At 42.0% G+C, this 17,327-nt stretch overlaps 1 protein-coding gene across 2 annotated transcripts in view; it reads right to left on the bottom strand.

The window, feature by feature from the left end:
• Positions 1-17,327, bottom strand: part of LOC111868295 (lysine-specific demethylase 5A) — a 131,980-nt gene that overhangs the window by 45,627 nt on the left and 69,026 nt on the right. For both annotated transcript variants that reach the window (XM_023858830.2, XM_023858829.2), the window contains 4 exons: positions 14,317-14,441; positions 8,074-8,224; positions 7,688-7,946; positions 212-420 (listed from right to left, as the gene is read on the bottom strand). In XM_023858830.2, the coding sequence (XP_023714598.1) occupies positions 212-420; positions 7,688-7,946; positions 8,074-8,224; positions 14,317-14,441 (744 nt within the window). The remainder of the gene's footprint in view (positions 1-211; positions 421-7,687; positions 7,947-8,073; positions 8,225-14,316; positions 14,442-17,327) is intronic.

Here is a 17,327-nt window from a genome sequence, read left to right on the forward strand (position 1 = left end):
TGGTCCTAAAAGACTACTTATCTCAATCATTTTCAGATATTACAAGTGCTCATTCACAACGAGCAATTTTATGAATTTTATATATTATCAATACATTGAGGTTGCATGCACTATACAGTAATATGGCAAGGTAATATCAACGTATGACAACCACCAAACATTAAGGACATCTAACTCTTATAGCATGAACAGTCAGTTAATATTAACTTACTTCGCCTGTAAGCAGACCTTTGCCTTTTCTTCCCATCTTTCTACCTGTGTCAGAAGTTCCTGAAGCTCAGCCATGGACTTCTCTACAGCTGAATGTGGGGGCAGGCTTACACCAATGTTCAGCAGCTTCCTGAGCGACTCCAAAGTGACTTGCTCTGGATCTTCTTGCAGATCTCTCACATCTTCTAGCCACTTCATCTGATCTAAGGTCTAAAGGAAATTGTGCTTAGTTATTTATATATGGGGTGATCCAGAGACCGGTGGCCAAACTTCAGGAGGATGTAAATAAACTGTCACTCAATCCATCACAAAAATGCACTCCTCATTCATAAACGAATTCAATTAGTTACCTTTAAAATCTGTATCCATTATTTTTCTGAAGCTAGGATAGTGCACTCGGTATAGTGATTGAGTATGGGCTGGTTGACACAGGGGTCAGAGTTTGAATCCCAGTGGGGGCTAAAATTTTCTCTTTTCCAAGTTGCCCAGTCTGGCTCTGGGGTCCACCCAACCTCCTTTCCAATGGGTACCTGGGGCTATTTCCCTGGGGGTAAAGTGGCAGGGTCGTGAAGCTGACCACTCACCTCCAACTAGCGCTGAGGTCAAGAAAATGTGGATCTATATATCCACTGCCCCATATGCCTTCCTGGCACAGTGCATAATTAGTCAAGCACAGGGACAATTTTATCCATTACTTTTAATTACAATGAATGAAAATAAGAAATTTTTAATTTATTAGACCTTTTCAGTTTGAATTTTACATTCTGTTTAATACTACCCCAGCTCACGCACATGCTTCAAAACAGCAATATACGAGGGTTGTACTGAAAGTCATGAGAAACAATTTTTTGTAAAGTAACATGCTTTATTATTGACAAACCAAATACAACACTTCAATCTACAGACCTTTATTTTTCCACAAAATCGTCACTTCTTTGTACACATTTCTCCCAGCGTTCTGGGAGTTTGAAAATTCCGCTTCTGTAAAATTCCGTTCCAGCCATCCGAAGACACTGACGAACTGCTTTCTGAATTGCCACATTGTCCACACAGCTGATCCTTCACAAATCCGAAAAGATGGTAGTCGGAGGGTGCCAGATCAGGGCTATATGAGGGGTGTGGAAGAACTTCCCACCCCATCTTTTTGCTGACCTTTGTGGTGTTTTGGTCAATAACCGCGGGACCCAACGAGCACAAACTTTCCTATAGTCCATGCTTTCAATCATCTCCTGTACTGTACTGTGCCCTATTCCAAGTTTTCGGGCTATTGTGTCCACAGTCACAAGCCTGTCATCTTGAATGATCCCATCCACTCTCTCCCTGTTGCGTTTAGTTGAGGCTGTTCGAGGACGACCACTCCGAGGCTCATCTTTGATGCTGGTGTTCACATCTTCAAAATGTTTCACCCATTTTCAAACACTGCTCGCACCCATGCACACACTTCCATAAGCACGCTGAAGTCTCTGGTGAATTTTACAGAAGGGATTTCCTCTTTCACAAGAAATTCGAAGACAGCACGCTGGCAAAACGACATATCGTTGTCAGCCATTTTGTTAGGAGTGATACTGGTCACATGATGCAAGCTAATGACATCACAAGACACTCAAGGTTAACACAACAGCTGGTTCCGCCTACCACTGTACTCTGTTTCATCTGCTGTTCCCAGGATGCATGGGTTGCATGCAAAAAAAAGTTAGTTAGTTAGTTAGTTAGTTAGTTAGTTAGTTAGTTATTGGAGAGGGTGGGTTTCCCCATGCACTGAGACCTGTATTGGTCCACTGTGCTTCCCTCTGTGATTTCTACCAGTCTCTATATCCTACCGGTACTGGTGCTTACCATCAGTCCCGCCCAGACAGCGAGACCGGCTCTACTAGCTGAGAGGTATCTATAATGCTTCCCCCATCTACCAGAGGTATTAGAGACTGCTGTTGGGCGGGAAACGTCCGTAAATTTGGCTCAGTCACCTCCTTTGGAGATTTTTACGTGACGTAAAGCTATGACACAGGACCCACGGCTTAAGGTCCCTCCTGGAGGACTTGTTCCCTGAATTTTTCCATCCTTAAAAACTTGACGACCTCTGCCGGGTATTTGAACCCGCGTACTACGAGTCATGAGGTGGGAACGTTACCTCTAGACTACGGAGGCCGCTCAAAAAAAAGTTACTCATGACTTTCGGCATGACCTATGTAAATATATATATTGTCACGTGTTTAGACACTGAAGACGCCGTAGACATTTTTGATTCGTTTATTTAACAACCTACAAGTATCGGGTACAATTAATTAATTACAACCTGTTGCGGGGTTTCACACTTTACAACCCTATTCGCAATACTCTCTTCACACTGTTGCAGGGTTTCACACTTTATAACCCTATTCGCAAATCTCTTCACACTGTCACGATTCACTTGTTACAACTAAACTCGGTGACTACCACAATTCAATTCAACTTGTAACTCTCCGCTGGCTAGATTCCAACTCAACTGTTGCTCCTGATCACACACTCTAACTCGTTCACTGCTGACTGGAGGACTGTCTTCGGCCACTGATACACTTTCAACTCACAACTGCACTTGGCGACAGCCACATTTCAACTGACTGCGGCGGCTGTGTATTTCCCTTGTATAGTCACAGCGCCCGCCTGTTACGCAATTGGTACCGCTGTTGGCTGTTACCCGTGTCACAGCTGCGTTGTGTGTTACATCACCGTGGAGGGGGGGAATGATGGAGCGTTGACTCACCCGCCACGTCACTGCTGGGTAGGGAAGGATTGTCCTCCATTGCACAACATGTCACAATATATATGAGGGGCGTTCAAGTTCTAAGGTCTCTGATTTTTTTTCTCAGGACTGGAAGCAGATAGACACATGCGGTTTAGTTTAAAATACGTGTGGACTCTTTGTGAATGTGTGACAGAGATGGCAGCACTGTACGGCAAACAGAACTCTAGTGGTGGCAGCGAGTCTGAAGAGCATTTTTGATACCTAAAATGGCGACGTTTTCGTTACAAGAACAGCGAGTAATCATTCGTTTTCTCCACTTGCGTGGTGTGACACCCATTCAAATTCATCGCCAGTTGAGTGAAACTTGGTGGTGTCATGAACATGAAAAATGTGCGTTCGTGGATGCGAGTTGATAAAGTAGTTTTGGAGGATCGCCGATTGAGTGTGGAAAACACTGCCTCAAAGTTGGCATTTCCGTGGGATCTGTGCACACAATCCTGCATGAAGACTTGCGAATGGGGAAAGTGTCCTCCAGGTGGGTGCCACGAATTCTGGCGGACAACCACAAGGCTGCACGCATAGCAATTTGCCAGGCGATGTTGACACGTGATGAAGGCATGAATGGGGCTTTTTTTTCATCAATTGTGACAATGGATGAGACGTGGATGCCGTTTTTCAATCCTGAAAAGAAGCGCCAGTCAGCTCAATGGAAGCACACAGACTCACTGCCACCAAAAAAATTTTGGGTAAGCACCAGTGCTGAAAAAATGATGGTGGCCATGTTTCGGGACAGCAATGGCATAATCCTTACTCCTTGCATTCCAAAGGGCTCTGCGGTGACAGGTGCATCCTACCAAGATGTTTTGAAGAACAAGCTCCTTCCAGCACTGCGAGAAAAATTGCCGGAAAAGGCTGCATGTGTGCTCTTTCACCAGGACAATGCACAAGGGCATCAGGCATACCCGACACAGCAATTTCTTCATGAAAACAACCTTGAAGTGGTTTCTTATGCTCCCTACTCACCTGACCTGCCTCCTAGCGATTTTTGGCTTTTCCCAGCAATGAAAGGCACTCTCCGTGGTCGCACATTCACCAGTCCTGCCGCTATTGCATCAGCGATTTTCCAGTGGTCAAAACAGACTCCTACAGAAGTGTTCACAGTGGCCATGGAATCATGGCATCGATGTTGTGAAAAATGTGTACGGTTGCAGGGAGATTATGTTGAAAAGTAACAGAAGTTTCGAATTTTTTGTATGATTGTGTGAGAAAAAAATCGGAGACCTTAGAACTTGAACGCACCACGTATATATAGTTATGTAAGCTGTATGGCCAATCTATGTGACTAGAAAATAGTTGTTCAACTGGTTACATACCTGGCATGAAAAGTGGTGAGGGGCATCACTGTGGTTAAACCACAGGCCCTTACAAACATCAAGGAGTACACGGTCCAAAGAAAATTAACATTCTGAATTTTGCTCAGACAACTAGCTATCACATATAAGGCCAACCAGGTAACCATTCACAATTCAGCTGTAATATCTGATGTTACATTTATTTTAAAATGAAGAGCATCAAACAGCAGAAGAATTCTCCAGTTCCCATTCATGTAGGTTGAGGAGACTGCCCACACCATGTCACACTGAGTGGCAGGATCTGGGGAATCTAACTATCCTCTCCCACTCCTAGGAGAGAGGGACAGAAGATAACAGTAGGAACAAATAAAGGGAATGGGAAAGAGTACAAGACAAACACGGAAGGAGATAAGGTATAAAAAGGATAAAGGAAAGCAAGACAGAAAGAAAGAAATTATTTTTCCAGTGGCCTTTGGTGAGGCATGTGATAATACAAATATAATATTGGAATGACATTTTCTTGCACTTAATTTCACAGATGCAAAGAAAACACTGTCAAACAACTAACTTGAGAATATAAGAATCAGGAAGTACATAGCTACAGCTCTCACAAGCATTCACTCACTTATGGAGCTGATCCCTTCTTGAGAAGCCATTATTTGTGCAGCTACTCAAGAATTTCCCAGCATTTTATGGAACCCAAAGGTTCATTACCGTTCTTAAGAGAGCCCTCCACTGTTTCCTATCCTCAGCCAAATCAATTCAGTCCTCACTATCCCATCCTATTGTCCACCCACCTACATCTTGGTCTTCCCAGTGGTCTCTTTCCATCTAGTTTTCCCACCAATATCCTGTATGCATTCCTCTTCTCACCCATTCGTGCTACATGCCCTGCCAACCTCATCCTCCTTGGCTTGATCATTCTAATTATGCTTGAAGAAGAATACAAGTTATGAGGTTCCTCATTATGCAGTTTTCTCCACCCTCCTGTTAACTTCATCCCTCTTCGGTCCAAATATTCTCCTCAACACTCTGTTCTCAAACACCCTCAGTCTGTGTTCCTCCCTTAAAGTCAGAGACCAGGTTTCACATCCATACAGAACCACAGGCAAAATTATAGTTTTGTATATTATAATTTTTATGTTCCTGGACAGCAGATGAGAAGACAAAAGGTTCTGGACTGAATGGTAGCAAGCATTACCCCGAGTTCAATCTCCCCTTAATTTCCTCCTGAATCAGGTTTTGATATGTTATAGGCATTCCCAAATATGTGAACTGTGCCACATTTTCAAAACATCTGTTTCCTATCTTTATGTCATGATTTTGCCCTGCATTTTGGTGATGAGACAGCAACATATACTTAGTTTTCTGTTTACTTCTAGACAAACCTCTTTAATTGAGTCAATTAAAGTTTGTATGAGGGTGAGTCAAATGAGAACCATAATTTCTTTTTTAAATTTAATTTATTGAATGAAAGCCCTCCAGCGCTTACACAGTGTATGGATTCCTCTAGAAAAAAAATTTTTGTGGGTGTCTGCGCAACCACTCATGCACCACCTGCTGTACCTCTTCATCAGAATGGAACTTCTTTCCTCCCATCACTTCTTCCAGTGGCCCAAACATGTGGTAATCACTTGGGGCTAAGTCTGGTGAATATGGCGGGTGTGGAAGACACTCAAAGTGCAAGTCTTGGATTGTTGCAACTGTTGCATGGGCAGTATGGGGCCGAGCACTCTTTATTTTGCAAAAGGACACCTCTAGTCAAAAGTCCCTGTTGCTTTGATCTGACTGCAGGTCGAAGATGATTCTTCAAGAAATCTGCATATGAGGCACTGGTGATAGTGTTCCCCCATGGTGTGTAGTGCTCCAAGAGTATGCCTCGTTCATCCCAAGAGTCAGCATAATCTTCCCTGCAGATGGCTGCGTCCAGAACTTCTTGGGTTTTGGTGATGAGGAATGATGCCATTCCTTGCTCAATCTCTGTTTCTGGTTGGTGGTAGTGCACCCAAGTTTCACTGCCAGTAACGATTCCCGAAAGGAAGTCATCACCTTCTCCTTCAAGGCACCGCAGAAGTTCTTCGCAGGCATCAACATGTCACTGTTTCAATTCTGGAGTCAGCTGCTGTGGCACCCACCTTGCAGACACTTCGTGAAACTGGAGCACATCATGAATGACATGGAGTGCTGATCCATGACTCATGTTAAGAATTTCGGCCATTTCATCCACCAACACTCGGCGATTCTCCATCACTAACCTTCATCCGTTGATGAACTTCAATCGGTTTCACATCTTCACTGATCAAAAAATGAATTACAGAACGCTGTTCTTCTTTCATGCATGTACAGAGTGGAGCTGCACTGTGAGGGCGTTCTTTTTGTCTGCATTGTACTGCCACCTATAGGATACTCTTTATAGCATTGGTAACATGTCTGCCAACTTATAGGACAATGACGCAATATTTCAAATTTTTATCTCAGTTTTATGGTTTTCATTTGACTCACCTACGTATGTTTTTGTTTATGGTATCTATATTGTCACCCCATAGATTCACATCAATGGCATAGACCAACAGCTGATGCATGTCATTTAATTTCAGTCCGACTTGTTTTTTCTGGTCCTTCCTAATGCCATACACTTAACCAAAGTTGATAAAGCATCTCCTTGTATTAGATCATCCTAACTAGTATTGTGGGTACCCCAAACTCTATCAGTATATTGTACAATACTTCCCTCCAAACTGAATCATAGGCTTTCTTCAAGTCTACAAATAGGTGATATACTGTCTCATTGTACTCCCATTTTTTTTTTCCAGTAACTGACATATGCAAAAGATCTGAATAGCAGTTGATCTCTTATGTCGAAATGACACTGATGATTCCCAATAATTACATCTATGTATGCACTTAACCTTGAGAGAAGAATATTAGACAAAATTTCGTATGAAGTTGATAGGAGTGATATCCACCGATAATTACTACAGTCAGTTTTATCACCCTTCTTGACAACTGGTACAATAATAGACTACTTCCACAGGCAATCTTTCCTTACACCAAACAGAAGTAATTAGCTTACGCATCTCAGGACCCAATATTTCACCTCCTGCTTGAATAACTGCCAGAATTTGATCACTACCTGGCAATTTATACCTTGCTTTCGAAGGAAGAGAGCGTTGGATAGGTAATATCATTCTGAGAGACACACATGTTGAGAAGGCAGCAGTCACTTTTCTGTCAAAAGCAGTGACTAGAAGTTTGGAATAATTCCACAGATTACATTATGGATCATTATCGCGCAACTCAAACCCTTAACAGAAAATATTACTTTGTTGCAATACTGTGCTCACACGGCTAATCATTTTCACTCTCACCCTAATGTAAAAATAATCAAAGGCATGTATATTACCTGCTTGAGCTTGGGAATTTCTGGCAGCTCAATATCCAATATAACACCATTTTCTATACATTTATCCAGCAATCGTGACTCTGGCATTTCCTGACTTAAAAGGTCAGTTGCCTCCTTCTGGAAGTCTTTAACTTTATCAAGCAATTCTTTCACTCCTTCACCTTCCTTTATTGTACATGGCAAACTTTCTATTTGTTCATAAAATAACGACAGTTCTTCCACTGTCAATCTATACTTCGCTTCTGTGATCTGACGTGTTCTGTAAAAGGATAAAATGTACAAATTTCATCAATCTTGAAGAAGTGCTCTTCATAGCAACAAAAGGCGCTCTCATTCTCCATGTGTTACACGAAGAACATGCCTTCACAAAAGAGAACAGAAATTACCTTGTGCGAACTTTCTTGCAGGACAGTTGCTGGGCAACACTTGCACACTTCTCGGCTTCAGTGACAACTTGCATTAACGCCTGCAGCAACTCTGATTCTGGAAACTTTTTCTGTTCAGCTTCTTGCAACAATGATTTAACCTCGGTAAGGTCTGGAAAACAAAGACAAAGCTACCAGAAATTCTATTTCTGGTTACTTCAGGACCACAAGTTCTCGATCATATTTAGGTATAGATTACTTACAATAAAACCGAAACCATATGGTATTACTGATCACAAATTGGCACGTTATGAACGATCCAAATCTGACGAGCCTTAATTTGGATTCTTCCATGCAATTACTAGTCACAGATATTATTAGCAAATCACAATCCTACATTATTTTCATGCTATGCATCCCGCTGTGTATGTAGATTTAGCGTTTCTTTTTTGCAGTCACGTAACACTTTGATTCTGTTATACGATGGGGTACCCAAAAGAAACCGAACTAATATTTTTGTGGGCAGAGCTTTTGTAGTACCGCATTTTGCCGCTATGAGCGCATAGAGCTAACATTCCTGAGTCGATAAGCCAACTACCGTTGCTTCAGAAGGTAAGGACTAGTTTCGGCAGAGTTTATAGTGACAACTGTTTTGTGTGATCGTCGTTTTTGCAATGGCTGATTTTCGTGAACAGCGTGCGGCGGTGAAATTCTGCTTTTTGCTCGGGAAAAGTGGAACAGAAACTCTTGAAATGTTAAAAACGGCGTACAAGGACGATGCTATGGGGAAAACTCAAGTGTTTGAGTGGTTTTCCCGTTTCAAAAATGGTGAAATGTCAATTGATGACAAACCTCGTTCTGGTCGTCCTTCCACGGCCCGAACACATGAAAATGTTGAAAAAATTCGTGAAATCATCAAGGAAGATCGACGACGGACCATTGAAGAAATTGTGGAGCTGTCGGGAGTGACTTGGAGCTCAGCGGCCAGATTTGTGGCAGTCGGGTGACTGGTTTTTCCATCATGACAATGCCCCTGCTCACACAGCCCTGTCTGTATGACAATTCTTGACCAAAAATGGTATGACCCCTGTTCCTCACCCTCCATACTCACCTGAACTAGCCCCGTGTGACTTTTTTTTTGTTTCCTTGAATGAAAAGAGACATGAAAGGAAAAAACGACAGAGGCACTGTCAAGCATCTCAAAAGATGAATTTAGACAACGTTTTGAAAAATGGAATAAAAGACTAGACAAGTGTATTAGTGTAAGTGGAAAGTACTTTGAAGGGGACTGAAGGTTTGTGCTTAAAATTTGAATAAAGAAGTTTAAAAAAAAATAAGTTCGGTTTCTTTTGGGTACCCCCTCATATACAATAAGTGACTAAACTGAATATATCAATAAGTTAATCAGTTTATTATACTGAACACTACATTTTTCTGTCATGGTTCACCTACATTATATCACCAATACAAGTCATACAGCTGTTAACATATACATTAACTCTACCCACAGAATTTCAAATATTGAAAAGGAATAATTACTAATACATACACTATATTTTTTCACCTAAGTCAACCCTGAAAAATGAACAAAGACATCAACTGTGCAGAAGAAATGTAAATGCTGTTCTCTATGGAATTTGGTTCTTCGCACATCCTTCTAGTCCAGACTGCATGCTTTTGTACAATATGAGACTTCACAAATCATGATCAATGCAACATTTTCAGCCTACCCTGAAGAATCAGCAAGGGCAGTAGGAGAAGGGGCATACTCTCATCCAGCATTCAAGTGTGACACATATTAAACTGTCATTGTGTAGAATATGGATACACTTACACTGAAGCATTGAGTATTTTCCTATGAAGCTTATCTAATTAGATCGGGAAGAGTCATGAACACCACACACAAGAAATGGTAATCACAATCAATTTTCTGATGTTATTGTAATGATCTTAAACTATTAACCCATCAATCATTAGTGGAAGAACATAAGTGGTTGCATGATCCTACTCAATTTAACTGGTATCAGCTGAAGGGTGTGACATGCCTGTCTGCATGGCCTCAATTTGGGAAGCATGTAAGTGGTTGCATCACCCTACTCAATTTAATTGGTATCAGCTTAAGGGTGTGACGTGCCTGTCTGCACGGCCTCAAGTTTGGGAAGCATGCTCCTCAGTGCTATAACTTCTGTTGAGACAGAAGTGACTGCCAAGTCCCAGCAAAATCCTAGATTCATTAAGTAACAATCTGGTCTCAGAATGAGCTTGTTCGTACTGACAAGACATTAGTTTCACATGCAAATCCACCACGGACAAATGAATACCCATCGACATTCAAGAGCCTACAAATAAACAAGTGTCAAGTACTGCCAGTGTTCCTCTTCAGTTCTGGACTCCTTCAGCAAGCTGGCATAGTCTCTGAGCCCTGAACCATCATCACCAGCATAAACATGCCCTAGGTGAGCTAACTGCTTTACTGAGACCTCAGCCATGGCATAACATCGACAGGAGGAAATGGTGGTCTAGTACTGGAGGCTTATAAGCTCTGGGTGCCCAAACCAACCCTATATTCCAAGCTCGTCTCTCAGCAGTTGAGGTGGACAATTACAATAATTACTTCATTCTCTTGATATTACCATGTAAGAGTTGTGGTTGTTGGGGATATTTTAAAGAAAAGCCTTATCCAATCAACCCACACACAGAACATGCAGCTTGAAACGTTGTGTGTACCCAGAGAACCACAGCATCAGTGAAAATCTGTTCAGAATGTGAAGAGAATATATCATAGTCAATGAAGAACATTTTCAGCAACTCCTTCAATGCAGGTATGTAAATGTTACTATATAAATTCAGCACACTTTCACCAGGAATGCAGCTGACTGAGCAGGGAACATAGCTCTGGCTCAGCCCCAAAACTGCCTCCTTTCACATTCTATATTGCATTCAGAATCACCGGCTTAAAGAATGCTCATTTGAAACATGCTGCAAAAATGAAACCTTAAGATTTTTCATATGACCTGTTATCTTTCTTGATTTATATTCATCTGTGAAGGCTGAAGGTATTGGAAAGGTTATGTTATATGCAAGATGCACATTCATTTCCACACTTGAGAAGGAAGATTCATCTGCTATATGAAGAACACTGATATATTCAAATTTCAACTGTCTGGAGAGTCTGAACGCTTCCCATACTGTTAATATGTCTTCACTACTTCATGCTATCTATTAATTCACTGTGAAAATACATTCACAATGAATTTCAAAACTGAACACACAATCACAATGAATTTCAAAACTGAACACACAAGACTTGAATGATTAAGAGAACTGGTGAGAGTACAGTACTGTTGGCAGTGAGGTGCAATTCTTATTCTAAGAACTGCAATCAATTATAATACACAGCATTACCTACATCTACATCTGCACATATACACTGTCACGCACAACAAAAATGATGGGTTCCAGTGTGGATGATTGGATTTATTAGCATTTCAGTTCTCTCTTGATCACATTTAAATACAGCGCCATCACTGATTTACACATACTGATCCTTTCCTGGTAATATAAGGGGCAGTCAAATGAAAATGGGTCACCACGCATAACTCACACAGCGCGCAAGTTGGTAACACTGGAATTTGCTTACAGTATGAACATCTGGTGGGGACTTGTGAAAGCACAGTGACAACATGCCCTTGCACACTAGTCATTTGCTTATTGTGCTGGAAGTAAGGTTAGCGTTGCGTGTGGTCGTCCAACATCAGTAATGGAGGCAGGTAAAAAAGAACAGTGAAATGTAGTGTGCACTTTGAGTGCTGAAGGAGTAGAAGGATGAGAATTCATTGTCGCATGTCTATTATTTACGGTGAACTCAGCATGCCACGTTTGTGTGTGCTGGCGTGGCATAAGAAATTCCAAGAGGGACATGTGTCACTGGAAGATGATGATCGCCCACGACAGGCTCATCATGTTATCACTTCTGATGTTATTGCTGCATTGGATGGTCATATCCGGGCAAACCAAGGGATCACTGTGGAAGAAATTAGTCTTTTGATGAGAATAAGTCACGGTTCCGTACAGGCCATAGTGAGAAAACACCTGCTGTACCACAAAATCTGCACACAGTGGGTTCCACATCAACTCATGGAGAATCAGAGAAGACTCAGAGAAGATTGATTCACTGGGTCACTTGCAATGATACCATGAGGAAGAGTATGCTTTTCTGTCCCATATTGCCACTGGGGATGGAACTTTGTGCCAACATTTTGAACCCAAGAGCAAACGGCAGAGCCAACAGTGGAAACACATGAATTCTCCCCCACTGATGAAATCCAAAGCCGTACACACACAAGTTCCAGTAAATTGATGATGATGTTCTTCTTCGACTGCAAGGGCCCTCTGATTGTCGAATTTCTCGAGCATGGGGCCACAATCAGTGCACAGTGCTATGAAGACACTTTGTAGAAACTGAGACATGCCATAAAGTCAGAACGCCCTGGAATGCTATCGAACGGCATTACCCTTCTTCATGATAATGCACGCCCCCACACTGCCAACTCTGTGAGGAATACGCTACTGAGATTTGGTTGGGAAGGGCATCAACATCTCCCCTACAGCCCAGAGCTCTCCCCATGTGATTTTCACATTTTTGGAGACCTGAAGAGAGACATTCGTGGACATCGATTTACGTTGGACGAAGACGTCTGTGGCTGGGTCTTCAGTCCCCCGACTGGCATCACTGTGGCTCCTCCCCTGAGGACCCATTGATGATCCCTTTTGGACTGCATCATTCCTGGCTCGGGCTCAAGCTTCTCTATATCTGCCTCCGTTGCTTTGTGGCGGGTGGTGTTCTCTTGGCAGGCCTTCATGTCCACTGAGGTTGGTCCCTCACATTCCAGACGTGCCTCCATCATTTCTTGGTAGGCTGTTCTCTTGTTCTGGCATGCCCTCAGGGACTGAATTGCAACCTCTTCATTAGGAATCTCCTGCTGCTCTATTACAAACTCCTTTTCTCCTGGATTTGGCTCCATCTTCTCTAGATTGGCCTCCACTGCATCTTGGCTGGCCATTCTCTCTTTTTATCTGTCCTTCATTTCTACTACAATCTCCCTCAGACAGGCATCCTTCTTCTCTTCATGTTGCGTTTCGAGTTCCAATCTCCTCTAGTTGGCATCTCTCTTGTCGTGAATGGCTTCCCGCCTTGCCACCTCTTCTTTCTAATTGGCTTTCCTTCCAGCCTCCCTTTTTCCTTGATCGGCTCTCTTCTTGGCCATTATCTTCTCGAAGTCAGCTTTGCTTTTTCTTTGGTCAGCCTCCAAGTCGACCATCATCTTCCCTTTGTAGGCTTTTCTTTCGGCCCCTTTCTCTCCATCAGTTCATTCAAGGCTTTCATGTCTGCCCTCCTTTCTTCTTTGTTGGCATCTCTCTTTGCATTGTCCTGCCTGGCTTTTATGTCCTCTCCCATTTCAGCCCACAGGCAGGTCCACAATGGTTCCACCTGTGGGCAGTGAGCATGTGTGGCCAGCATTTCCCCTATTTCTTGCCTTGTTTGTTCCATATAACTCCTCAATATAACTTCTTCTGCAGTTTTCAGTGGTCATGAGTTTATGGCTGGGTGACTACTGACACCAAATTGTCACGTATTTACGGTCATAACCATTGTTGAAGAATCCAATAGGATCCGAACCACCAACTTCTGACACCAAAATGTCACGTGTAGGGTGGTACACATGATAAAACTGGCAGGTTCTAGTTTGGCTAACTGCATTTATTAGCACTTTGGTTACAATCTCTCTTGACCACATTTAAATACAGTGCTATCGCTGGTCCTCTCCTAGTAATGCAATTAAAACAGAGGAACTGGCACTTCAAATCACTCCAAATATTACAAATGAATAAAGTCTTCTAATCACACTTTAAAATCTTGAAGAGGCAAACTTTCCATGGCTTTCTCCTACCAAGAACTCAGAACTTTGTCACTCACTGCGTTCGTTATTCTTCGAATCTCACTATATAGCCGTGGCACGGATAACACAGAAAACACAGTTCTACTGTTGAAACATGTTTACCGAACCACTGCACAGCAACAGTTGCAGTGCAGACTCCATAGAAAACAGTCTTTCTATTGTTGAGGTTTGTTTACAGAGCCGTTGCTTAGCAACGTCCTACGATCCACAATACATTACAAACCAGCTACTCCCCAACAATTCCATGAAATTTACTCACTAATTTACAAAAATTAGTAAATATTATAATAGAAAATACCCTTACCTAACTTTTTGGAAGCATTTAAATCCAGTGCATTTTTCACAGTTGATACCCAGTTATCAAAGGACTCTGCCCGTAGCTTCAACTTGTGCAACATGACAGGCAGCTCGTCCAGTGTGTACCGATACCTGAAACAGGTTACCAATATAAACACTGTACCTCACAAAAACACCACAGAATCATGCCAGCAGCTACAACACAATTAAATCAAACAGTTCATTCTGTGGGGTGTGAATCTCTCAAACCTGGAACGACCAATTCTTGACAAAGGCTGTACAGTGAAGGTGTTGCTAAAAACTGAGGAGTAAAATCATTTACATGTTTAAAATAAGCTCTGCCATTTCTAGAATGCTTCCATATTTTCCATCCAACAAAAGCTACTAGAGGCACGCTTCATATTTTTCTTATACAATTAATTCACATAGGTACATACAGGATGTACCAAAACAGAGGACAAAATTGACGAAATGAAGGACAGCTTCCAGGAGGAACCAGAGCACGTGTTCAATTAATTCCCTAGGGACAACTTAAAAATTTTATTAGGAGATTTCAATGCCAAAACAGGTACACAGCATATTTCCAAAAAAACAACTGGGAACAAGGGTTTAAATGAAAATACTAATGATAATATGTTAGAGTGATAAACTTTGCCAAACTAAAAAGTCTGTCGAGTATGATATTCTGACATTAAAACATTCATACATTCACTTCAATATCTCTTGATGAAAGGCCATGCAATCAAACTGATCACAGCTTAAAGGAGAGGAGATGGCATTCAAGTGTACTTGATCTCCAGTCTGATCATACTATGGTGAAAAAAAGGTTGGGATATACTGGCATGAGGTCAACAGGCAGTGCAGACATTTGTTATGAAGTTCAATCTCAAAAACCAGTATCAAGTTAAAATTTCAAACAGGTCCGTAGCTTTGAAAAACTCACATGATGATGATGTGGCTATCAACAGAGCATCACTCACTCAGGAAGCTGAGCCCTTCTCGTAAAGCTGCTGATTGTGCAGCCACTCCAGAATGTCCCAGCATTCTATGGAACCTAAAGGTTCATTACCGTGTTCACAAGAGCCCTCCACTGGTCCCTATCCTGATCAAGATCAATCCAATCCATACCACACCATCATATCTCTCTAAGATACAGTTTACTATTGTCCACCCACATAAGTCTTGGTATTCCCAGTGGTTCTTTCCTTCTGGCTTTCTCACCAATATCCTATATGCATTCCTCTTCTCCCCATTTGTGTTAAATGCTCCACCCATCTCACCATTCTTAGTTTGATCATTCTACACTGGTAAGTAAAAAATTATCCACACTCTTGTTTTTCCAATTTATATACACACAAGTAGAGGTTGAACAAGTATGTTATTTTTCTATATAGTCTCCTTCCTTTTTGAGACACTTGGTCCAGCGGTCCACAAGCTTGCATATTCCATCCAAGAAGAAGGGTTTCGGTTGGTCGTGCAACCATTTATGCACCACTTCCCGCACTTCTTTGTCCGTAGAAAATCAATGACCTTGAAAAGCATAGTCAGAAGGGGCGCGAGCTGGGTTGTAGGCAGGGTGTTTTAGCACCTCGAAATATTGGTTTTAATGGTCTGGCCGGCCATGTGTGGGTGTGCTTTGTCACACAACAACACTTTCTTCGACAACAGGTCTCGGTGTTTGGTGCGAATTGCTGGCTTCAGATTGTTCGCCAGCAAACCACTGTATCTTGCAATGCTGATTGTACCCCCTTTTTCAGGTAGTCTTCCAGTATAGGCCCTTCTGAGTCCCAAAAAACGGTTAGAATCACCTTTCCCATGGAAGATTGAGCCTTGAATTTCTTGTCTGGCCACTTTCAAACTTCTGGATCCACTCATACACACTTCTAAGTGGTAGAGCACTGTCCCTATATTGTGCTGAAAGCCTCCAATGAATTTCAGCCCCTGACACAACTTCAAACCAGAGAAATTGGATCACTGTTCTTTGTTCCTCCTTGGTGCACACTGCTAATGGAGCAGCCATGTTTACACAGTCACAGCATCAAGGAAAATTATGCGGTCACGGTCAAACTTTGATCAGTTGACCACAGTAGTACCAACTCCAAGCATGCATGCGCAGTAGGCAGTGCCATAAACCTAAAGATGTGTTACAGCGAAAGTGCAGATAATTTTTTACTTTCCCTCATAATTAATACTTCGAGAAGGGTTCAAGTTATGATGCTCCTCTTTATATAGTTTTCTCCAACCTCCAATCACTTCATCTCTCATCGGTCCAGATATCCTCCCCAACACCCTGTTCTCAAACACCTTCAGTCTTTGTTCCTCCCTTAAAGTCAGACAGCAAGTTCCACACCCATACAGAACTACAGGCAAAATTATAGTTTTGTATATTCTAATTTTTATGTCTTCAGACAGCAGATAAGGAGACAAAAGGTTCTGGGCTCAATGGTTGCAAGCATTACCCGAATTCAGTCTCCTCTTAACTTCTTCCTAAATCAAATTTTGATTTTTTATTATAATTCCTAAATATCTGAACTGAGCCACATTGTTGACAGATCTATTAAATATCTGTACATTACGATTTTGCCCTGCACTCTGGAGACGAGACAGCAACACATACTTTTCCTTTCCTTCCATTTGCTTCCAGACCAACCTCCTTACTTGCATCACTTACAGTGGCTGTGCTTTTCCTCATGGTATCTACGTTATCTCCGAACAGACTTACATCAATAGGGACCACCAGCTGACGTGGCCCATTTAATTTTAGTCCCACTGCATTTCCCTAGACTTTCCCACTAACATATTCTAAAGCAAAGTTGAAAAGAAAGGCAATAGAGCATCTCCTTGTTTTAGACCATTCTGGATATGAAATGTATCACACAAATGCTCACCCATACCAACTTTACTATAGGTTCCATTTAAACACATTTTAATCAGCCTAACTGGTTTCATGGCTACAACACTTCCTTCCTAACCGTATCGTATGCTTTCTTGAAGTCTACAAATAGCTGATGTACTGTC

Source organism: Cryptotermes secundus, unplaced genomic scaffold (assembly GCF_002891405.2).
Source record: "Cryptotermes secundus unplaced genomic scaffold, Csec_1.0 scaffold1115, whole genome shotgun sequence".
NCBI lineage: Eukaryota > Metazoa > Arthropoda > Insecta > Blattodea > Kalotermitidae > Cryptotermes > Cryptotermes secundus.